Source organism: Trichechus manatus, unplaced genomic scaffold (assembly GCF_000243295.1).
Source record: "Trichechus manatus latirostris isolate Lorelei unplaced genomic scaffold, TriManLat1.0 scaffold00010, whole genome shotgun sequence".
Taxonomy (NCBI): domain Eukaryota; kingdom Metazoa; phylum Chordata; class Mammalia; order Sirenia; family Trichechidae; genus Trichechus; species Trichechus manatus.
In genome coordinates this window covers 14,051,017-14,077,095 of record NW_004443946.1, presented here as the reverse complement: position 1 = coordinate 14,077,095, position 26,079 = coordinate 14,051,017, and the positions used below count along the sequence as shown (strand labels likewise).

Genomic DNA, 26,079 nt, shown 5'->3' with positions numbered 1-26,079 from the left:
ACTTTCACCAAAAAAAAAAAGGTTGAGAAGTTAGAGGTTGATATGTTGTGGGGTTGTTAACCAATGTCATAAAACAACATGTGTACTTCTGTTTCATGAGAAACTATTTGTTCTGTAAGCCTTCACCTGAAGTACAATAAAAAAAATAAATTAAAAAAAAATGAGCCAAGGACTGTAATAGACATTTCTCCCAAAAAGATATACAAATGACTGATGAGCACATGAAAAGATGCTCAACATCATCAGCCATCAGCAAAATGCAAATCGAAACCACAACGATAACTACTAGGATTGCTATAATCAAAAACAGACAATAACAAGTGTTACGAGGATATGAAGAAACTGAAACATTCATACATTGCTGGTGGGAATGTAAAATGGTGCAGCCTCTTTGGAAATCAGTCTAGCAGTTCACAGAAGTTCAAACAGTTACACACAGAATTACCATATGGTCCAGTAATTCTACTATACTTACTCAAAAGTAAAAATAGAGACTCAAACAAATACTTGTACACCAACGTTCATAGAAGCATTACTCTGAAATAGAGAACAGACGGAAGCAACCCAAGTGACCATCAGCAGATAAACAGACAAACAAAATGTGGTATATGCATACAATGGAATATTATTCAGCCATAATAAGGGATGAAATTCTAATATATGTTATAATACGAACCTTGAAAACATTATGCTAAATGAAATAAGCCAGACACAAAAGGATAAATATTGCATGATTTCACTTACATTAAATATATAGAATAGGCAAATTCATAGAGACAGAAAGTTGGTTAGAAGTTCTCAGGGACTGTGGGGGAAGAGGAGATGGGGAGTTATTGCTTAATGGATATACAGTTCCTGTTTGGGGTAATGGAATTTTTTTTGCAATTTATAGTGATGATGGTTGTGCAATATTGTAAATATAATCAATGCCACTGAAATCTACATTTAAAAATAGTTAAAATGGTGATATCATGTTATGTATGTTTTACCACAATTAAAAAATAGTTTAAAATATCAATGAGGAAGAATTTGTTCAACAAATGATATTTTGAAAAACTATAGTCAATTGGAAAAACCCCAAGTTAAAACTGCACTTCACACCATACACCAAAATGGACAAACCACCCCCCAGACCCTGCCCTCTGCAAAAAATCTACTATGTTCCTTTGAATAGTCAATGGAAAGAACTTTCTATGGTTAACATTTGCTAGGAACTTACTACAGGGAAAGCACCAAGGTAAATGCTTTGCATGTAGCACATATTAAACACTGATAACTATGAGGTAACATAGACGGGGAAACTGAGGCCCAGAGAGGCCAAATCACTTGCCCCGAGGTCACATAGGACAAAAATGGTTGGAGTAGGATTCAAATTCAGATTATCTTTGGCTCGTTTTCACCATGGCACCTTCCTGCTTTAGAGTGATATCTGAGAAAATGGGCTTTATATAAAACAGGGCTGGGATTTTATTCTTGAATCGTTCTAAATGTAAAAACAGTGGAAAAATCAAACCCCCAAAACGATCAATAATACTAACACCATATAAAAGCATATTTGAAAAAATATTTACAAAACCTAATAAAGGGTCTCATCCCTTCGGGGGCAAGGGAGAATGAAGAGAACAGGATACAAGGAAAAGATTAGTCCAAAGGACTAACGGACCACAGCCACCAAGGCCTCCACAAGACTGAGTCCAGTATAGCTAGATGGTGCCTGGCTACCAACAGTGACTGCTCTGACAGGGATCACAACAGAGGGTTCTGGACAGAGCTGGAGAAGGATGTAGAACAAAATTATAACACACAAAAAAAGACCAGATTTACTGGCCTGACAGAGACTGGAGAAACCCCGAGAGTATGGCCCCCAGACACCCTTTTAGCTCAGTGGTGAAGTCACTTCCGAGGTTCACTGTTCAGCCAGGGATTGGAACAGCCCCATAAAACAAAACGGGACTAATGAGGCACAGCAGCCCAGGGACAAGGACTAGAAGGCAAGGGGGACAGGAAAGCTGGTGATAGGGAACCCAAGGTTGAGTAAGGACAGTGTTCACATGTCGTGGGGTTGTTAACCATTGTCATAGGGCAATATGTGTACTAACTGTTTAATGAAAAACTATTTGTTCCGCAAACCTTCATCTAAGGTAAAAAAAAAAAAAGAAAGAATTATCTGTGTGAGATCAAATGGACAACAGCAACTCAAAAGGTTTAATGGGAAGCCTAGGGGACAGTCAGTTGAAGACAATGGCGATGGAACATTTTGGAAAAGGATAGTGAGAATAGCAGCACAGCTGGAAGAACGTAATCGATGTCACTGAATTGTACATGTAGAAATTTTTGAAATAGTGTATCTTTGGCTATGTATATTTTCACCGAAAAAAAAAAAAGGTCAAGAAGGGACAGTGTTGACAGGTCGTGGGGTTGTTAACCAATGTCATAAAACAAGATGTGTACTGACTGTGTAATGAGAAACTATTCGTTCTGTAAACTTTCACCTAAAGTACAATAAAAACAAACAAACAAACAAAAAACCTAACACAGGTTTAAAAGTTGTAATACAAAATGAGTTCTCTGGGAAGGATTCCGAAGAAAACCCCCAACAAGGAATAAAACCATGAGCAACACCAACTGTCAGTAGACACGTGTCTAAAACTCACCAACTGTTCACACTCCAAGACAGAATAAAATGTCACCTCTCATGAGTGTGAACCTTCTCAACTTACCTTTTTCTCAAAGTACTTGCATCCTGAGAGCTCAGGACTTGTGTTTCTATCGAAGACCCACTTGGCGCGCATCTGTGTGAATTTTGGTACTGGCGGTTACCGCCAAGGGGCGCAAGCTGCGCGCACAGACGCTGGGGACGAGGTTCCCTCTTGAGCGCAGTGGTCATGCGCGCCGCTGGAACCTGTCAGGACCAAATTTCCAGCTCATTTAGAAACGTCCAGCCTTGGTACTGGAAGGCTCCTGGTGCCCGCTGGGAATTTTAGCCAAGCTTCGCAGAGACCTGGCATACTTCCACGAAGACGCGTTCCTGGTGGACAGAGACGACTGCCGTCCCGGTGGACAAAAATGACTGCCGTTCCGGTGGACAAAGACGACTGCCGTCCCAGTGGACAGAGACCACTGCCGTCCCGGTGGACGGAGACACTGCCATCCCAGTGGACGGAGACTACTGCCAGCGAGACCCGGGTCCGCGGTTTGTGCTAGGAGCCAGGGATGCTGGCGAGCGAAATCGTGGAGGGGGAAGTGAAAATATGGAAGCTCTTTTACGAGGTGAAGTAGACTCTCTATTGCTTTCTGTTACTCCCCAACATTTGAAAAATGTGGAAAACTTCTGAAATTGAACCTCTAAACTCAGTTCAATTCTGCGTTTCCCGGGCAAATTTATACGTAAATATGGGAACGCTCCAAAGATCTGTAGAAGAATGAAGAATGTTTAAGAGAACAGTCCTAGAATTGTAGCTGCTCTCCTAAAAGAGAAATAATTTGACAGGGATACTTAAAAAAAATTATATAAACTCTGTAGTAAACTTCAGTAAGGTGGCATATTAAATTACTTTACCTTTCTACTGGGGGGGGGTCTTTAAGAAAACGAAATCAGTGAAGGTTTTAAGGGTCTTAGGAACTCTAACCTTCTTTCCAACCCACTAAAATAATGAACCACAATAAGGCAGTCTTCAGAGTTCAATATGAGAACTCCATCAAGATTCTCAGGCAAATTTCTTGAGTAATGGTTTAATGTGATTTATGAAATGACCCAGATAAACCATCTCTGTTAATCCAAATGCATCTCTAACTAATAAATTATGGGGAAAAAGTAAAAAGGCTTTCCTTATTTAAAAAAAAAAAAAAAAAAGAATCTCCTTAACTAAGTCCTCTTCCTGCAAATCCCAAGGCTTTGAAGACAACAAAACGAGATGATGAGCAGGCCACCATTTAGACTATGGTGTCACAATGGGACTTATAAATGATGTAGCAGGCGTTCATCCTCATTAGGGGCCCCAGGAAATTAAATGAGATAGTGGGTGTTCATCCTCATTAGGGGCCCCAGGAAAAGAGACTGTACCTCCTCCTTGCTAGACACACTTGTCTCACCAAGTAGAATAGGGGACATCCCGTGACTTAGACTCTACTCTGGCTACCGCCTGATTGATTGCACAGCCAGCTAGCTAAAGGAGGCTCACTGTGTTTGCAATTCTATCAAATGAAGAAAGAAAGGTAAAAGTTTGAATGGAGATTTAGACTATTTCGACAAACTTTATTTCAGCAGTAATTATGTTTTGTGGTATAAATAGATTTCATAAAGATAAAAGATGTTTAGGTAATTTACTAATATTAAATTGAGTTAATGGATAGTCACTATCATTTTATATACTTTTGCTTTTTATGACACACAGAAAAGATATGTATATATATATTTGAATCTGTTAATAAATGTCTTCATTTTGCCACTTTAAAATGTTGTACTTTAAGAGATATGTACTATAAGCGATAGTAAAAAGATAGAAAATTTAAAAGGTTTATAAGAAAGGGAATTAGTTTGATGTGATCAAAGTTTTTTGTTTTTTTTTTTTTTGGCTAAAGTTTGATGGGGTAATTTATGAGATTTTCAAGAACTTTATTATCAAATAGTATTTTAAAAATTTGTGTTTCTCACTGTTAAAATGACAAAATTGTCTTTAATCACTGGATTGAAGAGTTAATTTTATCCTTTGTGTAATCTGCCTCAAAGGCAAAGGTTTAATGTTTCATTAGAATAAATTCCTGAGTTCATGTTGAAAACCAAGCCTCAAGACTTTTGAAAAAGCTAAGATTTTTACCTTTAAAATCTTTTATTGTCATTTTGTTAAATATTGTTGTTTCTCGGTGATCTTTGATAAACTCCTGGCAACTTTGAAACGTCATGAAATGCCACAAAAAGACTTGTTCCTGCTTTGTAAGGGAAAGGTGCTAGAAAAAAAATAAGGCTTATTTCATGCGTGGTGAGCTACATGAAACGTGTTGTCAAATCAAGAGAAGTACCTAATTTTCTTTGGGTTAAAAATATATGTGTGTCTCCTCTTACGTTCTGCCTGATATTAAACAACAAGAGCATACTATTATGTCATAATTTTAGTTATTTTTTAGACTGCTAACTTGGCTACAGCTTTCTCTCTTTAATTTAAATCTAGCAACATCGAAGCCAGGGGTTAACTGGGAATTCACATCATTTACCAATGGATTTTTATTAATATTCAGATGTTTAGAAACTTGATAATTTTGGTATATTGTTGGTATATCCTGACTATATGGTATTATGTCTCAAGATTATTATATGTTAAATCTGAAGTTCTTTGAAAAATGGGGTTAATCATTATGTTTAGAGATATTTTTGTCTGAAGTTTTTTTTTAATTGACTTTATTTTCTTTACATTATTTTGTAATGAATTCTCATCAAGGCTTTATTAGCAATAATAAAGTAACCATGGTCATTTTTTAGTTTTATTGTCTGCAGATAGTTTTTTACTTTGCTGACTCTCTGAAAGTGCTTGACCAGAGCGTTTCCAACAAAATGGATTATATTGGACTTATGAAAGGGACTGTGATATTTTCAATGTGGATACTACTAGACTGAATCAAGATTTCCAGAACCCTTGTGTAGAAGCTGATGAGTTCACAGACTGCTGCTAATCCAGAATCGTGTCTAACAGAAATTAACTGCATAGGACTGAGTGGACTAAAGGATTATTGTGAGTATGATGGGCTTTATGTGGGGAATGTTGATGTTGTAATGTTCTATTTTCTGGACATAAGAAACCATTTTCTCCATTCTCCTGAACTATTTAATTAGTGGGTTCGTTTTTTTATCTGCAGATTAGACTGGTTATTCCTGTTTGTTTATATATTATCAATTAACCAAAAGGAAAAATTAAAAATATGAGAGAAATGTAAAGTGTAGACAAGAAACTTTGAAAGGATAAAAGAATTATGAGATGAGAAAAACCCTTACCATTGCCTATTCTGCAGCCAGCACAGTACTATTAGTTACTGAAATAGCTGAGATAATTGTAATTCTCAAAAGTTTCCGTTGATAAATTTAGCAAAGTTGTAAAGATCATAACTAGAGAAATATCTGAAGCTTGAGCTATGATTTTACAAAATAAAATAGCGTTAGATTTTCTATTAGTCTCCCAAGGAGGAGTTTGTGCCTTAATAGATGAATGTTGCTGTTTATGCTAATAATACATAATCTGAGGTTTTGCAGAAAACAGTTGCTGTCAAGGCACATGAAAAGCAGTTAGTGACACTGTTTATGTGTAAACAAACACTTCATGGGCTTTGCTTTCTTGGTTCAAAGACCTAGGGTCATGGTTTTGTGGGTCATTTCAGTCAATTGGCCTAATATTTTTCTTAATGTTTCTGTTCTACTTCCTAGTTCACTGTGTAGTGTCTGCGGTCTTAAAAGCTTTCGAGCAGCCATCCAAGGTACAACAATTGCTCTCTGTTGTCTAGAGCAGCGGAAGAAAGGAGAGCCAGACAGAGGAGGAACTAGACTCCATGTCTGATCGCCTCCATTAGTAACTGTCTCCTTTGCCACAAGACCAGGAAGATCAGATGGTGCCCAGCTACCACTGTTGAATGTTTTTGATCAAAGATTCCATAGCAGAATCCTAAATATAAGGGGGTGGGGGACTGAGAAACCATATTAATTCTCATGGAATCCAGATTTCTGGGGACCGTGGAGTTGGGGTGACCCACCCAGGCTGTTTGCCCTTAGGTGTCCTTTTGAACTGTAAGCCTTGAAGAAACTGGTTTCCTAAAGTCACCTTTAAGTCACTAAACCTAGTAAGAAGCTCAGTGGAGACTGTTTTGCCTTAGGCATGGAGCTCTTTTGAAGAATTATCTGTGTAGCCAGTTTCGAGAAACAGGAACTCCAGGGTCTGACTGGAAGCTATGTTTTAGGGTAAACTATTATAAAAACACTGTTCTGGCCCTGTTTCCATGGCGTGTTGATGAGGTTGGGTATAAGAGTCTTTGGAAGTTTTCTCATCTTTGGAGCATTTTTGACTCCCTAGTCTAAATATTACCCCGATTTGCAAATTTTTATATTAAATAAAACTCCATCAATTTCTAAAAAAGAAACAAATACCTGAAAACTTGGAGCTAATTCTAGGCCAGTCTTCAATTTGCAGAAGACCATAAAGACAATATAAAAAATTAAAGAGAGTAGGAATAATGGAGGAAAAGAAAGTATGTCTGTTGAATGCCTAACTCTGTGCCTGGCTTTGCATAGGCTCTCACCTTTAACTAGGTGCTGTCATTCTCCTGTTAGAGACGAGAAAAGATCTCTTTAGGTTAAGTAATTTGCCCATGTTACATAGCAAAAGGAGCCCTGGTGGTGTAGTGGTTAAGAGGTTGGCTGTTAACCAAAAGGTCAGCAGTTTGAATCCACCAGCCACTCCTTGGAAACCCTACAGGGGCAGTTCTACTCTGTCCGATAGGGTCGCTATGAGTTGGAATCAATTAGACGGCAATGGGTTTGTTTTTGTTTTTTTTTTTGGTTTACACAGCAAAAAAAAAGTAGCAGTGTTATCATTTGAACCCAGGTGCTCCAAAGAGCAGTTTTCCCACTAGAATATGTGCTTATTGTGATAATTCAGAATTTGGGGCTGATTCACTCCATGAGGAAAAAGTTGCATAAAATATGTTCTTTTATGTGTTTTCTTCCAGGTTCCCAGATTCTTTTAGAAATAATCCATTCTAATTCTGGTAAAATGTAAGCCTTAATATAAGGCTTTTGTATTACATTGTATTACCTTTTGTATTACAACAGTGTATTATTTTTTTTTCCTGGTTAAAGTTTTTTGCCTACTTCTTTCTAATGCATTGTGAAAAGTGAAGAAAGGCTACACTGCTTACATTTCACTAGCTTACCCACCCCACTGTCACTGAGTCGATTCTGACTCACAGCGACCCTATAGGACAGAGCAGAACTGCTCCCAGAGTTTCCAAGGTTGTAAATCTTTACAGAAGCAGACTGCCACATCTTCCTCCTGTGCAATAGCCTACAGGTCCACTTATTACAAATCTAAAAACATCTCACAGTAAATTCAGCCACTTAATTTGTGAATACTATCTGAATAAACTATTTGAGAACAGGGTATACAAAATACAAAAAAAAAAAATTATTCATTTATTCAACAACTGTTGATATCTTATCACCATGAGACAAGTACTCCTAGGTGCTGGGATACAACAGTGAAAGAAATAGACAGAAATGCCTGTCCTTATGGAGGAAGACAAAGAAAAAAGTAAGTATAATAGGTCAAATAGTGAAAGGTGTTGTGGAGAAAAAATATGGCATGGAAAGAGGCTGGGGACTGCTGGAGAGTGAAGGAAAGTGCAGTTTAAATTTGTGTGATCAGGGGAGACCTCACTGAGAAGGGCACATCTGAACAAAGACCTGACAGAAGGGAGAGCGCAAACCCTGGAGACATCTGGAAGGAAGACATTCCAGGAACAACAAGTGCAGAAGCCCTGTAGAAGAAGCACAACTGCTATTTTAGAAGCCAGTGAGGGTAGGGTTGCTGAAGCAGAGTGCGTAAGGGGGAAAGTACTAAGATACAGTTAGAGAGCTGACAGGGGGCTGGATCACAGACAACCTTGCAGCCATTACAAGAGCTCTAGCGTTTGCTCTAAGTGAGATGGAAACTATTAACAGGCAAAAGAATAACATGCTATAACTTAAGTTTTAAAAGGAACACTCTGAACAGACATATGAAAAGAAAGGTAAATACAGAGAAATCAGTTAGGGGGCAAACTCAATAAGACAAGAGAGAGAGAATGGTTTCTTAAAGCACCATGGCATCAGCGATGATGAGAAGAAATGGTCTGGTTCTAGATATATTTTTATAGTAGAGCCAACAAGATTTGCTGGTGGATTATATCTATTAGAGAGAGGTGTGAATGGTGACTCCAGGATTTTTGGCCTGAGCAACTGGAAAGATGAAGTATCTATTTAGAGAGATAGGCAAGACTTTGGGAAGGATAGGAATTTGAAAGGAAAACAGAAATCCAGGTGTGAACATATTAAGTTTGAGATGTCCATCATACATTCAACTAAAATTGCAAGCAAGCACTTGGATAGTGCAAGAGTAGTTGTAGACTCACCAACATATAAAGGCTATTTGAGACCTTTAGATTTGATGAGATTAGGAAGAAAGAAGAAGTCCAAAGGCTGAGCCCTAGATTGTGATGATATCTGGAGGTCAGGGAAATCTTGAAGATCAAGTGAAGGAGACCAAGTGAAAGTGGTAAGTATGAGGAAACATTTAGTTTCCTACACCAATAACGTAACCTTTGGATCTTTAAAGAACTATTAATAAGTATTTGATGAATATCCAAAACAACAACCAAAAAAAGACAGTTGCCATTGAATCAATTCCAATTCATAGCAACCCCACGTGTGTCAGAGTACAACTGCACTCCACAGAGTTTTCAAGGCTATGGCCTTTCAAAAGCAGCTCACCAGGCCGTTCTTCCAAGGCACCTCTGGGACAGTTCGTACCACCAACCTTTCCGTTAGTAGCCCAGTGCTTAACCATTTGCACCACCCAGGGACTCCTTTCATGAATATCAATTTTCTATAAAATTTTCTTTGTAAAGAATTCCCGCATTTCAAAAATTCCTGACTACAGAACAGGCCAAAAAAAGCCTACCACCAAGATTTCTTTTGATATTTCTCTTAGAGACTTCTATTTTGTCTGACAGAGCTATGCCAGAACCTCAGCAAAGTTTAACTATCGCAACAACTTAATTTGTGAAACATTTATTGTGAATCTAGCATATGAAAGTCACAGTGTCAAGTACAGTGGTAATGGGATACAGGGATGATTAATACATGGTCCCTATTCAAAGGAGCTTACAGTCTAGCAGGGGAGCTCAATCATGTACGTCACAAATAATAATACAATTCCAATGTAGATAAAATCATAGTTTTAGAAACATATTTGGGGATCAAATACTTACATAGTTTGACAAGAATTCTATTATAATTAATGCCATAACAATAAAGCAAAAATGTAGTTAAAATATTTCACAGACTCACTTGATGATCAGCAATATAAATATTTATCTACTCTAATATTGGATGATCATGCCTCTCTAGTATATATAACATCTCTCCCATCTTAGCTAGATTGTTAGCTAACAATCTTTTAACAAGGGGATGTTTCCTGTGAGAATGCCTTGGGGCTGTGCCACTGAGAACTGAAATAGCATGACTTCATTTCCACTGCTGGATAGCCAAAGAGGAGTTATTACTCCCTTGATCTTTTGTCCCTGGCACGTACTCAGTAGATGTTGCCAGAGTATATCAAATGGCTCTACAAGAGATATTGTAATGGTTTTACTATTGCCAACTTGTCTGAAATGGGCCCATTCACAGCCACTCCACACAGTGATGCTACAGTAGCCTGTACAACTGGAGCTCCATGACTTCAATCAAAGAGGCAGGACTTATGTGTCTTTCCTTACATCCCAGAGAAATAACTAAGTAACAACTAAAAGTGAAGGCTTTTAGTCCTCATTAATGCTGGATGGGAGCCCTGGTGGTGCAGTGGTTAAGAGCTCAGCTGCTAAACAAAAGGTCAGCAGTTCTACCAGCTGCTCCTTGGAAACCTTATGGGGCAGTTCTACTCTGTCCTACAGGGTCGCTGTGAGTCGAAATCAACTCAAGGGTTTAATGCTGGATGGAAAAGATCAGAGAAGCAAATCTTAAAATAATCTTTTTGCCTTATGTCTTCCAAAATAAAATGTCAAAAGTGTTAAGAAAATTGAAGAGGTCATTGGCCAGATTCTTCCAACATCTATAATTACTTTACCATCTTTATAGGCTGATTGTTTTTTTAAAAGTGATGAGATGTGATGGTAGCAGCTAAGATTAAGTTTATGTTCATTCATTAAGTCATTCATGTTTTCATTCATGTTGCTGTTCTAAATGCTGGGAATATAAAGATTAAAAAAACCACAAGCCCCTGCCATCAGGAAGTCTATAAACTTCAGTGAGCCAGAAAAAAGCAGGAGGGGGGTGGGATGGAGAGAATGTGACAAGTTGGAAAAAGAAAACAGGGGTGGCTTCCTAGAGAAACTGATGCTTGAGTTGATTCTTTAAAGATGAGCAGTTTTCACAAGGTAAGCAAAAGGGCAAGGAGAAGAAACCAAATGTTTTATGGGTGAAATATGCATAGTCTTTCAGGATGCTGGAAGGCAGTGGGCCCAGATCATTGAAGGTTATGTATCTTTTAGAGGAAAGCAGTCTTCCTGGAAGGCTTTTGTATAAGAAGATATAAAATCTGACGCATAGTTTAGAATGAACATTCTGAGGGAAGCCTAGAGAATGGCTAAGAGATGGCAAAAACATAGAAATAGATCAGTTAGGACATTACTAAAATAGACCAAGCAGAAGAGGATACATATCCGAATTAAGGTAGAGGGGATGGAGAGGAGTAGGACAGATAAAGAGAAACTTCAGAGACAGAATCAATAGTATTGGACTATTGAACAAAATATGGTGGAGGTGCAGCTAGGATTAAGGAGTTGAGAAGAACTTTTATCTTATTTAGATGACTGGGTTTCCCAGACTGATGTAAGAAAGGAAGACGATAGTTTTTAAGCATGTTGAATTTAAGATGTGCGATGCTATCCAAGTGAAGATGCTCAATAGGCAGTTGGATATATGAACCCAGAGCTCAAGAGAGAGGTCCAAACTAGAGATGAAGATTTGTAGTAGAAGTCGTAGAGGAATGTGTAAGGGGGAAACCAGTATCGAAGGATGAGGAAGAGGAAGATGAATGAAGAGGAGCAGCTGATGTGGCAAGAGAAAAATCAGAAGCAAGTGGAGTCCAAAAGCCAGGTGAGGAATGAGTTTCAAGGGAGGAATATTCAACAATGTTCAGTCCCAAAACAAGTCAAGTAAAATGGGGCCAGGAGCTGACTATAAGGTTAAGCAATTCAGGAGGTCACTGGTGATCCAAAAAGAGCACATTCATTGGAGTGGTAGAACAGGAGCCAAATTGCAGTGAGTAAAGAAGTAAGTAGGAGGTAGGGAAATGGGGAGTGCAAATACAGTGTATTTTTCCATAAATTCCTTAAACTCAGTTTAGGAATGTTTAATTCCACTCTCAGAAACTATAATGTCCAGTAATTTCTTTGTAACCAGTAACTGTTGCTGAGTTGGACTCCTTGAAGCAAAGGCATGGAATAGAAGTGGAAGTGCTTCAACCCACTTTCAGAGAGTGTGTACCATGAGGAGAACACTGATGCTTTGAGTCAGACACATGTGGTTTGGAATCTCAGCTTCTTTACCAGCTAGGGACATTGAGTAAGTTATTTAACTGCCATAAAACAGCTGCCTTTTCTTTAAATAAGGATAGTACCCCACCCACCCACACATACTTACATCTCTCACAAAACTATTAAGAGGATTAAATAAGATAAAGTATATAAAATATCTATCACATAGTTAAGGTTACAATTTATTGAAAACCTATCACTGTTGTTATATTTATTATTACTAATATTATCAATCAAGAAGTTTTTTACCCGGAGTGATCTACAAAATCAATAAAGACTCTTGACAAGGTCTCTTTGGCACTTCCCATGAGAAAGCATGTGCCAGTGGTAAGTTTTCCTGAGGAGTCTGCATTCTCTTTATACCCCTTACAATTTAAAGATCAGTTCAGGTCTATAGATTTAGCTTGTAGTCAAAATCTTTTTAGGAATAATTCCTGAAGGTACCACTTGCTGAGTACCCAAGATAAAGTAGAAGTTGCCTTTTAAGACAATACAATTTCCTCATTAAAAAAAAAAAAATCTGTGAGAGCAAATAACATATATGAAGGCAAGTAAGTAGCATTGACCTTTCCTGCAGTTTTTTTACTTTATTTAAATGGCCAATCTAAAATCTTGTGGTGGACAGACTTTAATATGGTTCTCCCTGATCCTTGCCTCCTGGTGTTCACCCTTTTGTGTAACACCCTCTCCTTGAGCGTGAACAGGAGTTATGACTTGTTTCTAACCAGTAGAGTATGGCAAAGGTGATGGGATGCCATGTCCTGTGATTACATTACACTATCTAAGACTCTTGTTAGCAGACTCACTCTAAAGACTCTACTTGCTGGCTTGATGAAGTAAGTGGCCATGTTGGGGAAGCCCATGTGGCAAGGAACTGTGAGTGGCCTCTATGGAGTGTGGGTGGCCTCTAGAAGCCGAGGGAGGCCCCCATTCAATAGCTAGCAAGAAGTTGGGGCCCTCAGTCCTACATTCGCAAGGAAATGAATTCTGCCAACAACTTGAGAGAGCTTGGACGTGGATTATTTCTCAGTAGAACCTCCAGATGAGAATGCAGACCAGCGAACACTTTGATTGTGGCCTGTGAGTGAGACCCTGAGCAGAGAACCCAGCTATCCCATGTCCATATTTCTAACCCATAGAAACTTTGAGATAATAAGTTTGTTTTGTTTTAAGCCACCAAATTTGTGGTAATTTGTTTTGCAGTAATAGATAACTAATACAGAGCCTGTACCACCAATTGTGTATTCAAACCAGTTTACAAAGGTGAATGAGAGAGATTTTCTAATATCCAAGATCTGAATCTGAAGTGATGGATGATGCTTGTAATTCTGACTTGTGGCAAACGTGCACCCATAAGCGCTGATAAGCAGCTGCTTATGGCACCTGTGGTGACATACGGCATATGTGGTGACATAAGGAATCTAAGCTTGTTCTTGAAACAGGCTTGTATTTGGTGTACTGTGCAAAGACAGTGGCAATGCCCATGACAGGTATTGATTCCTGCAGTAGAGATCTTTTTTTTTTTCTTTTTGCCACCCAACATCTATTCTTCCAACTTTTGGAATCCTGATTTTCTTCTGGTAAACTACCTTCCTCCACTCTCAGACCATATTTCTGGTGAAGCTCTCTCTATCCCCAACTCCAGGAGTGGCGTCACATAACTTGGGTCTGGCCAATCAGAGCATTGCATTTCTCTGTCTTCAGTAATTGCTGAGGTTTGCCACATAATTCAAGCCAAGCCAAGAGAATCAAGCCAATTAGTACCAATCCCAGGATTTGTTTTTAATTGCCAGAAAATGGGCATTTTTTTCCCCACTGGATTATCACTTAAGAGGCTATAAACCTGGAGTCTGTGGCAGCCATCTCAATACACATGAAGCTTGAGAATGGAGCCAACCCAGATGGAAGCAGAAAAGAGAGTGAGGGTGGGGATAGAGAAAACAGATCTCAAAGCTAACACTGGAACTTCTAGATAAAACCCCACAGGAAACCAGATTTACTCCCAGATTTATCAATTATTGGAGTGCTCCCCTCTCCTTTTTATTTTTTTGTTTATAACAAATTGAGAAATTCCCAATATAATTTGAATTTAGTTCAGTTGTGGAATGGCATGGTTCCTGAGACATAAGGAAAATTGCCTCAGTGTCATTATAGCTAAGAGTAAGTCCAAAATTCCAAAGAGAAGTATCAAGGGTAAGAAATAGTGGTTCATGTTCAGATTGATCTAGCACAGACTCAAAAAGTAACTGCTTGTCATTACGGATCTAAATGCTGGAGAACGATCTTCCAACTTTCCTTGCATAGATTTCGCAGTGGCTGCCTTTTGTGGGATCAAAACAAAATAGAAACTAGGTAGTCCCAGAAGAAACTTGATGTTCTCATTTTGGTTTTGAAATATGCTCTGATATTATAGCCTAAGAAGATGGTACTTGAAGCTTCAACTTCACAATTGTTTCTTTTCCTCTAAAGAAACTTATTTTTGGAATTATATAAAAGTTCTTAAAATATTTCCATGAACATGAAAATCTCCTCTGATAATCCCTGATTATGAAGTATCAGAAAATTTTAAGGACAGCAGAAATTCAAGAGTAATAACTAGATGGTATCACTGTTGACCAGATGTTTGTAAAGCTTGAGCAAGGCCACATTTTACAAATAATTCCCTGAACACACTCTCCACCCCACCCTGTGGCTTGTTCACTTACTTTTCCCTCTGCCTGAAATTGCCTTCCCCTAGATATTTGCATGGCTGACTTCCTCACTTCATTCCACTGCACCACAGGGGCTCCACACTTCATTAGGTCTCTGCTTAAATGTTGCCCTATCAGAGAGGTTATTCTATTAAAAATATAAGACTACCTATATAAAATACACCCACCTAATTAATTTCTAGACCCTTATGCTGCTGTATTGTTCTACATCACACTTATCACCTGATACGTTATATTTATTTGTTTGTCTGATGAATATCAGATATGGGTGAGACTTACATGGCTATTTAACCAATTACTTATAATCTCCAGAAAGTCTCAGTTTACCTGCAGATTCTAGCACTTGTGCAATCAATATGGATTACTTCAAGATCTATACACCTGCTTTAACAGTTTAATTACTATATTGGTCAAGATCTAGTCTGGAAAACAGAAACCACAGCAAGTATTTCAACAGAGAGAATTTAATATTGGGAATTGGTTCCACAGGTACTGGGTGTTGCATGCATAGAAAGGGAAGATAACTCAGAAATTGTAACTGCAGGAAGCAGCCACAACCCCTAGAGCCAGGGAAGCAAAGGGAAGAGGCTGAGGTTACGAGAAACTAGAATCTCAGACGGGGGTTCCTGAAGAGATGATGCTCAGACATCTGAGGAGGGCTCATTTCCTGGCTGCTTCTAGTACTTCAGGAGCTCAGAAGAGGGGCTCCACTAAGATGGGACTCAGACATCTGAGGATGGAAAAGATCCTGACTGATGCTGTTACTGGAACTTTGCTTTTCCATTGCATGAGTGGTTTCTTGAAAGTAAATCTGCCCCTAGTAAAATTTATCTTCACTTGTTAGTCTTGAGAATTTGCCATCAGGTTCCTTGGTTTTCCGAAATTGTCCAGGGAAATCATGAAGGGGGGCATGCAATGAAGCTGTTCTGGAATGCTGAAATCATTTGGAGACTAGAACCAACTGCTGATGGGAACAGTGAGTAAAACAGGAATAAGGAAGTCCCTTCTCTCCTACCATCTCCCAATCTCCCTCTACTATTCTTTTTGGCACAAAATAGGAGAATGCCCCCTGGCAAAGGAGAACTGTAGTTTGCAGAAGTCCAGTCCCAATATCCAAAGCAGGATATAGAAGAGTGGATTTGGAGCTGAGAGGTAACAGTTTAAGAACCAGCACAGATCCTAATGCATTTCTCCAATTTCATTTTCTTAGGGAAAATGCCATATTTCAAATGAAATGGTATAATGGTTGAATTCTGTCTGTATTATCATTATCTCCCCCTTGTAAATTTTGCATATTTTCATCTGGAGTATCATAGATGAACAAAAGGAGGTCCATGAACCCATTAAATTTGATTATAAAATTTTGTTGATATGTAATGTGTGTATCTTTCTAGATGAGTTCATAGCCTTCATTAAAATTTCAAAGGAGCCTGCAACCCCCTTAAAATTCGGTATCACTGACCCATGGTCTCACTCACTCATTCATTATTTAAACTTGCTATGGAAAATATAGACAATGTGTAATAGTTAGAGTCTTTTAATGTATTTAATACATTATTGGTTATGACTGTCATTGTTCATAGGAAAAGAAACTAATTTGGACCACCTGAAGCAAAAGTAGGGAAAGGAAAGGGAATTTATTCAAGGGACATCAACGGGGAAGAAATTACCTCATTTCAGAAAAGGTCTTGAAATAGGACTGTATCCTTTATACAGCCCATCTAAATAAACTCCAGTACATGTGCTCAACTTGCAAGGGCAGATTAACCAGAAAGCAAGGTATGTACTGGCTTACATTAAGCAAGGTAAGGGCTTACTTGGGTTTACCTGCTAATCTGTAGTGAACAATTTCACGTGGATTTCACCACACCTTTGACATTTACATTTATATTGACATGACATTATTTATAATAGTGAACATTGGGAAATATTCATCAACATAAGAATGGATAAATGGTATACTATTACAATAGACTATAGTAGTTAAAATAAGCCAAATCCACATATGTCTGCATAACTCAAAAACCTAACACTGAGTGGGAAGAAAAAACAAGTTGCAGAATAATATGTTCAGTATTATACTATTTGTATAAAGTTTTAAAACATACAAAATTGTGCTATATGTAGTTTGTATATACACATATTTGCTGCAAAAGGATAAGAACACAATGGGAATCAAAATCCCCAAATTTAGGACATTTGCTTTACCCCAGAGAGGGGAGAAGGAAAAGGAAACAAAAAGTGATTCTCAGGGGACTTTAATTCTATCTGTCCTGGTTGACTTCTTTAAAGTAAATCTAAATTAAACATGGCAAAATGTTAACATTTGGCAAAGTTAAATGGTGAATCTGTGGGTGTTTGTTGTATTATTCTATATTCTTCCAGGTTTTTTAAATGTTTCATAAATTTAAAAGTTAGGAAATGTAAAGGGCACTAAAAACTCAATTAACAGTGACCTAGACCATCCCTAAGCATAATTAGCAAGAGGTCGAAGAGAAGAGGAACTTAGAATCACATCTCAGAAACTCTTCCCACTATAAGGTTCTATTTCGGAAACAAGACTCTCTTTCCTCAGCAGTGGATATTGGGAAGAATACCAGGGGAGGAAGAAAGGAGGTTTACTAAAGAGGGGCTGGGGGGGAGCAGGAAAAATTGCCATCGAGTCAATTCCAATTCAAGAGAAGAGGATAATATCTCCACAGTATTTTAAAAAATTAATAAACAACACACAAACACACAGGTAAGAATCTCAGCAAGAAGAAATAAGGTAAAAGAGAAAAGGACTTTATTAAGTTTGTAGTTCCTGCCTGGATCCAGCTTTCTCTTCTTTAGGCTAGATAATTGGGGGGAAAAAAATAACACCTGGCTCTATTACTTTCTGAGTCTTAGGGCAAAGAATACTCCTGAGCTTTTTTATTATCAAGTAATTCCATTATTATTAAAGAAAAATTTCTGACTCCTTGGGAATTGTTAAAATGGGATTTAAGGTTATTTGGCATATAACTTGCCTCTAATTCATTCCTAATGATAGTAAGAATGGGAAAATAGAAAAAAGGACTTTATTTTCTCATTTTAAACTTATGCCTAAAAAATGTTCCAGCATTCTATCATAGCATGCAGAAGTCAGGATAAAGACTGACTTCATATTTTGACCAGTTATACAAGTTGCCTGTTCTAGTTTGTGTTCATGTAGGATTTTGTGACTGCTTGAATTTTTCTTTAAAAACTATACAAAGTTGCAAAATAATTAAAATTGGCAATAACAATCTGTTTGCCTTAAATTCCAAGGCTCTGAAAATTGTGTATGTCAGCCCCTAACATGCTCGTTATTACCTAGCTTTTCTGAAACATGCGAGTCAAAATATCAAGAAAATTAACTTCATAATGCTTTAAGAAAACAAATTCTGAAGCTGTAGCTTCATGATTTCCCTGGACAATTTCGGAAAACCAAGGAACCTGATGGCAAATTCTCAAGACTAACAAGTGAAGATAAATTTTACTAGGGGCAGATTTACTTTCAAGAAACCACTCATGCAATGGAAAAGCAAAGTTCCAGTATTACAACAAAAGGAAGGGCAGGATGCAACCTTTTTCATGCAGTAATGTATCCTACAGAAAAGAAAGGAGCCACTGCATGTTTATGAATCAGCTGCGTTATATTGTCTGATACCATTTAGTCTCAGTTACCACAAGCAATCCCAAGAATACAGACAGAACAAAACACCTTCAATCCATAAAGCATTGATACCAACCAGTAACTAAAAACACTAAAAGATTTTCTTTTCCGTGTTACATTAGCCTAGTAATCTGGTTGAAAAGTCAAATTATACCACCATGATTTCAAAACCTGCTATTCTGTTTTCTAATACCTATCGTCTAGTCAAAGATTGTTTCTAAAGTTTTATATGCCAATACATAAATGGATGCAATGCTGGAAGTGCTCACTCATCTATGCCAAGAAACTTGGAAGACAGCTCTCTGGCCAACTGATTGGATGAGATCCATATTTGTGCCCATTCCAAAGAAAGGTGATCCAACAGAATTCGTAAGTTATTGAACAATATCATTAATATCACATGCAAGTAAAATTTTGTTAAAGATAAAAATGGTTGCACAGCAGTACATCGACGGGGAACTGCTAGAAATTCAAGCCAGATTCAGAAGAGGACATGGAACCAGGGATATCATTGCTGATGTTAGATGGATCTTGGCTGAAGCAGAGAATACCAGAAAGATTTTTACCAATGTTTTATTGAATATGCAAAGGCATTAGACTGTGTGGATCATAACAAATTATGGATAACATTGTGAAGAATGGGAATTCCAGAACACTTAATTGTGCTCATGTGGAACCTGTACATAGACAAGAGGCAACTGATCCAACAGAACAAGGGGATACTACGTGGTTTAAAGTCAGGAAAGGTGTGCATCAGGGTTGTATCCTTTTACCATACTTATGCAATCTGTATGCTGAGCAAATAATCCGAGAAACTGGACTATATGAAGAAGAATGGAGGATCAGGATTGGAGGAAGACTCATTAACAACCTGTGATATGCAGATGACACAACCTTGCTTGCTGAAAGTGAAGAGGACTTGAAGCACTTATTGATGAAGATCAAAGACTACAGCCTTAAGTATGGAGTACACCTCAACATTAAAAAAAAAAAGGTCCTCACAACTGGACCAATAAGCAACATCATAATAAATGGAGAAAGGATTGAAGTTGTCAAGGATTTCATTTTACTTGGATCCACAATCAATGCCCATGGAAGCAGCAGTCAAGAAATCAAACAATATATTGCATTGGGCAAATCTGCTAAAAAAGACCTCTTTAAAGTGTTAAGAAGCAAAGATGTCACTTTGAGAACTAAGATGTGCCTGACTCTCATATGCATGTAAAAGCTGGACAATGAATAAGGAAGTCCAAAGAAGAACTGATACCTTTAAATTATGGTGCTTGTGAAGAATATTGAATATACCATGGACTGCAAGAAAAACAAACAAATCCATCTTGGAAGAAGTACAGCCAGAACACTCCTTAGAAGCGAGGATGGCCAGGCTTCATCTTTTGTACTTTGGATATGTTATCAGTAAGGACCAGTCCCTGGAGAAGGACATCATGCTTGGTAAAGTAAAGGGTCATCGAAAAAGAGGAAGACCCTCAATGAGATGACTGACACAGTGGCTGCAACAATGGGCTCAAACATAGCAACATTGTGAGGATGGCGCAGGACCGAGCAATGTTTTGTTCTGTTGTACACAGGGTCGCTATGAGTCAGAATCGACTGGATGGCACTTAACAACAACAACATACTTGGAACACATTAATTCCATTAGCAAGCTATTTCAGGAAATAGCACATTTCTTGGAAATTAATACATGTGGTTATAAAACAGCTTCAAAAAAAATTCTGAACTGAAAACAAAGATGATTTTTAACTGCAATTAGAACTCCTTCCCATCACATATCAAAGGTGTCATCACTGTGTCTCTACTGAGAAGTTGGTGTTTTGGATTTGGGTCTTTGAACCGAAAAGCCTATCTTGGGACAGCACTATAAGTAGTCTCTCTGCCTCTTAATCATCAGCAACTGCTAAATGAAGTGTATCTATTTTCTCTGTTACATTACTATTGGCAACCAGTTCCTCAGTAAGTGCCCAGAAATGTTTCCATGGTTACAAAAAGCATTCAGCATCCCTCTTGTTTTGGGCCAATTTAGCTTAAAATCTATTGTAGGGGAAAATATGGCACATTAAGGAACATAAAATCAAGATACAACGTTATGAAAAGAATTCAAGGTTAAATGGGAAAAGCAGGCTTGACAGGGCTTCTTAAAAAGTGAACATAAATCACTGATTAAAATGCTGCCTTTTCCTAGTGTATCCACAAATACTTCTCCTTAATAGACTGCAAAGCAGCTCAGATACTGCAGCTTACATTATCCCTTGGTGTAAAGGAAAAAAAGAAATGAGCATAGGAGGATTCTTTAAGATTGTTAGCCAGCAGGTAAAATCCCAAAACACGAGCGTGTTAACATTCATACATCTGGGAGTCCAGTCACTTATCCTAGTTTCGTAGGGCCCTCGGGGCATTTAAATATTTTCAGGAAAGACAGGAATGAGAGCCTTTGTTCATTGGCTGTAATATATTTGAAGTAAATTAGTGGGCTGTATCACATCAGGGAGAGAGAGAAAAATGAAAGTTCCCTAGAGACAACTTAGTAAAGCTCTTCCATCTATAAAGTCATGAGCGAATTGAGCCAAAGAGACTGTCTCATTCTAGTCCCTTGCCGCATTCCCAACTCCCACTGCCACCAAAGAGCTAGGGCATTAAAAACATTTTTGCCTTCTCTGGAACAAATTAAACAAAAGATACAAGCTTTTCAGTGAGTCTGAAGGAGAAGCTCATGGTTTATACTTGTGTATGCTTGTGCATTCCCCATGGTGCTGTGTACATGGTAGGTGTTCAATAAATATTTGACCAACTGAGAGGAGCCAATATTACAAGACCTCTCTCTTTATAGAGATAGTCCCTCCCCATATCTGCCTACACATACATGCCACTTTTATTTTCTATTGCTCCTATTTTCACTGAGAAATGGAAAGATATGGGTAGGATTTAAAGTCGTAATTCTGTTAAGGACTAATATGAACACATACTTTACCAAAGAAGCTATACAGATAACAAATAACCACATGAAAAGATGCTCAACGTCATTACTGCATTTTTACACAAATAACACATTCTGTACATTTTTGGTTTATTTTATTTTTGTCAACCACACCCTCCCCTCGTGAGGTATTTTTGTAAGCGTACTATGCCAATTTTTTTACATGTTTTAAAAAATACTAGCCTAGTGCGCTTACGAAAATACCTCATGGTTTGGGGGGTCGTGGTTGATTAAAAAATGTATAACATGCACATTATTTGTGTAAAAATACAGTAGTCAGGAGGAAAATGTAAATTAAAACAAAAATGAGCTGTTAAGAACTGTGAAGGATCTGAGATTTTACCCTACTTGCAAGCTAACAAATTAGCCTGCTATGGTTTTATGGATGTTGGCAGAAGACATGAGACTCCTGGGTCAGAGACAAAGGACAGTTTATTACTCACAGCACAGCAAGCAATATGAGCTTCACATTTGTTCTCCATACCCCCACAAGTCCCATGGGGGCAATGCAGAGGTGGGCTCGGGTAGATTCTGTGAATACAGTGGGCTTATGTCACAGTCAAGGAACACCAAACTTAGAAAACTCATGTCACTTGCCTAAGCTTTGCCCTGAAGAGAGACATTGGACAGCAAACAAATCTTCCCTCTGCTCTGGAGGGAGATACTATCTCTATCTTCTAAGGCTCTTTGTTACACAAACATCCCTGATAGTCCAAAACCTATGTGAATGGCCAAAATTAAAAAGAAAATAAAATAACTAACAACACTAAGTACTGGTGAGGATATGCAGTGACTAGAACTCTTATACTTTTGGGAATACGAAATGGTAGTCTGGAAAACCGTTGGAAGTTTTTTTTTATAAAGTTAAACATATGCCAACCATATGACCCAGCAATCCAGCTGCTAAGTATTTACCTAACAGAAATTTATATTAAAAAAAAAAGTTTTGAAAATGTTTTATTCACATTGCTAAAAACCAGAAACAACTCAAATAACCCTCAACTGCTCAACAGTCAACAAACTGGTTCCTTCATGCAATGGAACATTATTTATCAATAAAAAAGAAGTGAACTACTGAAACACTCAACAACATGGATGAGCCTTAAATGTATTATGATAAGTGAAAGAAGCTAGATTCAAAAGACTACAAACTTGTGTGACTCCATCTATAGGACATTATGGAAAAGTAAAAACTATAAAGACTGAAAATAGGTCAGCGATTGCCAGATGCTGGAGGTAGGGAAAGAGTCCTATAAAGGGACATGAGAGAATTTTTTGAGGTGATGGAACTGTCTTATATCTTGATTGTAGTAGTGATTAGATGACTTTGCGTGTCTGTCAAAACTCACAGAACTGTACACTAAGAAGGATGAATTTTTACTGTATGTAAGTTACGCCTTTTAAAAAAGAGAGAGAGTATGTGTGTAAGCTCTAGAATCAGTCTGCCTGTGGTCTTAAACTCCTAAGCATCAATTTTCTCAACTGTAAAGAAGGAATAATAATAGTATCTACCTCTTAGGATTGTTAGCTTTCCTTGTTGCTGTTCCATCATTATTATCTGATGTCCTACCAGATACCTAATGCTGCGTTTGATGTTAAAGATACAGAGATGAATCTAAGCATGGTCCCTGCCTTCCAGGAGGCTACAATCCAATGAATAAACATCTTCTGAATGGATAAATGAACACAATTTGTTTTACTGCCATTAGATTATTACAACAATTACAAAAATTAACAAAAATGCCAATATTAAGCATCTATTAAGCCAAATTCATGTTAACTATTTAAATATAGTTCAGCTTTGGCAAGCATTTTCTAAAATAGGAGCAGAAATTTAAAGTCAAGTCTAAGAAATTCTGTTGCTAACCCAGGTATTTCTAGAATTATCCCTCTAGATAATTTCAAAAGACTGAAAATTGCAATTATTTATAGTTTAGCAGATTCAGAAAGAACATCAGCCTACCTCAGTTTTCACCAATTTAATTTAGCACTTCAGTGTTACTTTAATTTAAATAAGAATACCAGGAAAGAATTATAAGAAGAATATGAAATGGTGTGTCCTTATATGCAAGACTTCATGTATCTGGATAAAACACTTCCCTAAAAAGATAAAGCTAAGAGGAATCACTGAAAACAGATAAAGAGACAATGAAGTATTTTGGAGAAGCCAGGTTTCTCAGAGAAGGAGACTAATGATTTCACCTTTATATCCCATAAATGACCCACTAATCTATGTGAGTTTTGTATGCATTACAACCATGTATCATACAGAAACCCCAAATCTCTACGTACCACATACCTCTGTCTCTCAACCCAGTGGAATGTCCTTACTTCAGGCTTAGAGTATTAGAAGCATGAGAAATTTGTGCCGGAACACACTACAGCTACTTTTACAGTTAATTACATTGTTACCAGATTTAGTGTGCATTTATTGAGGCCCTACTATGTGCTCAGTTCTAAAAGGATAAAGGTTTTTGGGTTTTTTTTTTTTTTTTTTTTTACTAAATATGTCCTTCCCATTCAAGGCTAAAAGAAAATCAAGCTATTTTTATTTCAAAGATTTCCTATCTAATGTCATCCCACATCACACCTCAGTGAAACACTGTGAAAAGTGTTCTTGGAGTGTTATCAACTAAAAATTCTGCAACGAGTATGGCTTTTTGCACAGGATTTCACACTGAATAATATAGTAACATCTAGAGATTCCTAACCCAGAGGGAAAAAAGAGAACATTTTAAAAGATATTTTAAAAAGTATGACATGTGTATAAGGAGCATCTCAAACAGAATCCAGAAACTTGTTTTCACCAGTTCACTTGCCTTAAACTATTGTTTTGAAATATGGAGCCCACAAACATGGTGGATCTTTCAAAGTTTTATACATTGAAAATATTCCTAAAGATCGCACCTCTCAATGAGAAGCCACTATGTGGAAAGCTATAAGCAAGAAAATAAAATAAAATTCATATAATAATTAAAACAAGTTGAAATCAACGAGTAGAAAGACCCTTTGGAAGAACCCAGAAAAAGTGATTGCTGGCTAGCTTACCTTGTTTTTTTCCATTAACATTTTCTAAACTACCAGCAAGCTGACTGTCAAAGCCATGCTGAAGGCCACTGCTTTGCTTTTCAAGGTGATGTTCTTCCTCAGCAATAGAAGAAAGCACATGTGGTAGCTTTTTGTCATCAAGAGTCTGATTGGGCCGCTGGGACACTATGGAATATGAGTCCTTTGCACGTTGGCCAGTGCTGGGGCTTGTACTTTGGGCAGAGTCCTGTAAATCACTATTACAACAAGAGAAATGATCCACTTCAAGAAACAAGAAATTTGTGTCCTCTTGACTCCAATCATTGTGTTGTTCTTCATCTTCAAAGTAAGTTTCCTGAATCTGAATATCATCTAAGTCCTGGTCACTCAGTTTAGAGCCTTGCTTGCTTAAGTTAACCAGCGAAGCAGATAGTGTATCGCCTGCTTGCTGAAGAGCTTCATAAACCCGAGACATCCAGGAAGACAGAGGCTGGAAGAAGTTTTGAGCATCCTGAGACGCCATGGCCAACACCATGGCCAGCAGGCTGATGTCTATGAAGTCCACTTTTCAGTTCCTCCTGTACTCTGAACTTATGTGAACTACAGAATCAGCATGATGAAAAATTAAATTGGAAGTCTCTTAATGGCTGTGAATAGTTCACTCTCAAAACTTCTCAGCTGAAACAGAGGAAAGAAATACTTATACCTGTTAAAGTTATAACCTCAAAACCATCACCAAATACCTACAATCAATTTCAAACAGCTTTTGAGGACAAAAGAGATCATCACTGAAATATTAATACACCTAAATAAAAATGATTTGTGAATTCTAAATGTAGATTATTCAATGCCTATTCACCTCCTCAGGCATGTGCAAAACTTCCATTAGCAGTAATGGGCTCTATTCATGTGGACTAAGAGAAGTCTATCCCCCATAGACCATACTTAACAGTGTGAAAAGGTAAATGAATCTTCATTAAAGAGGCAGTTGGGCATGACGTTTCAAAATACCAGAAAGGTTGGATGCTCCATCTATGAGCCTGCAGATCCCAGAGAGCAGACTAATAAGCATCTTTGCCTCATGACACAAAGGTTTATCCTTTCAAAGGACATATGTGCCTGAAATTAAGCTTTGAATAAATCTTTAAATAGAATTTTATATGTTATGCAATTTCTAGAAATTATTCTTAGGGAACAAACATAATCACTGAAAAAATGAGGGGGGCAAGTAGAGCATCCAGCTTACTACAGACATGTGCCCAGTATCTCATTGCCTTTGTCTCTGTCCCAGCCTCCTGAAGACAGCTCTCCACAACCTGTGAGACTCCTGAGAGACACTT

General features: G+C 37.8%; 1 protein-coding gene across 1 annotated transcript in view; it reads right to left on the bottom strand.

The window, feature by feature from the left end:
• SYT16 (synaptotagmin 16) overlaps window positions 1-25,327 on the bottom strand; it is a 96,165-nt gene extending 70,838 nt beyond the window's left edge. Inside the window, exon 1 of the mRNA XM_004370930.1 lies at window positions 24,761-25,327. Coding sequence (XP_004370987.1) covers window positions 24,761-25,274 — 514 coding nt within the window. The 5' untranslated portion in view covers window positions 25,275-25,327. The remainder of the gene's footprint in view (window positions 1-24,760) is intronic.
• Window positions 25,328-26,079: the final 752 nt, after the last annotated feature.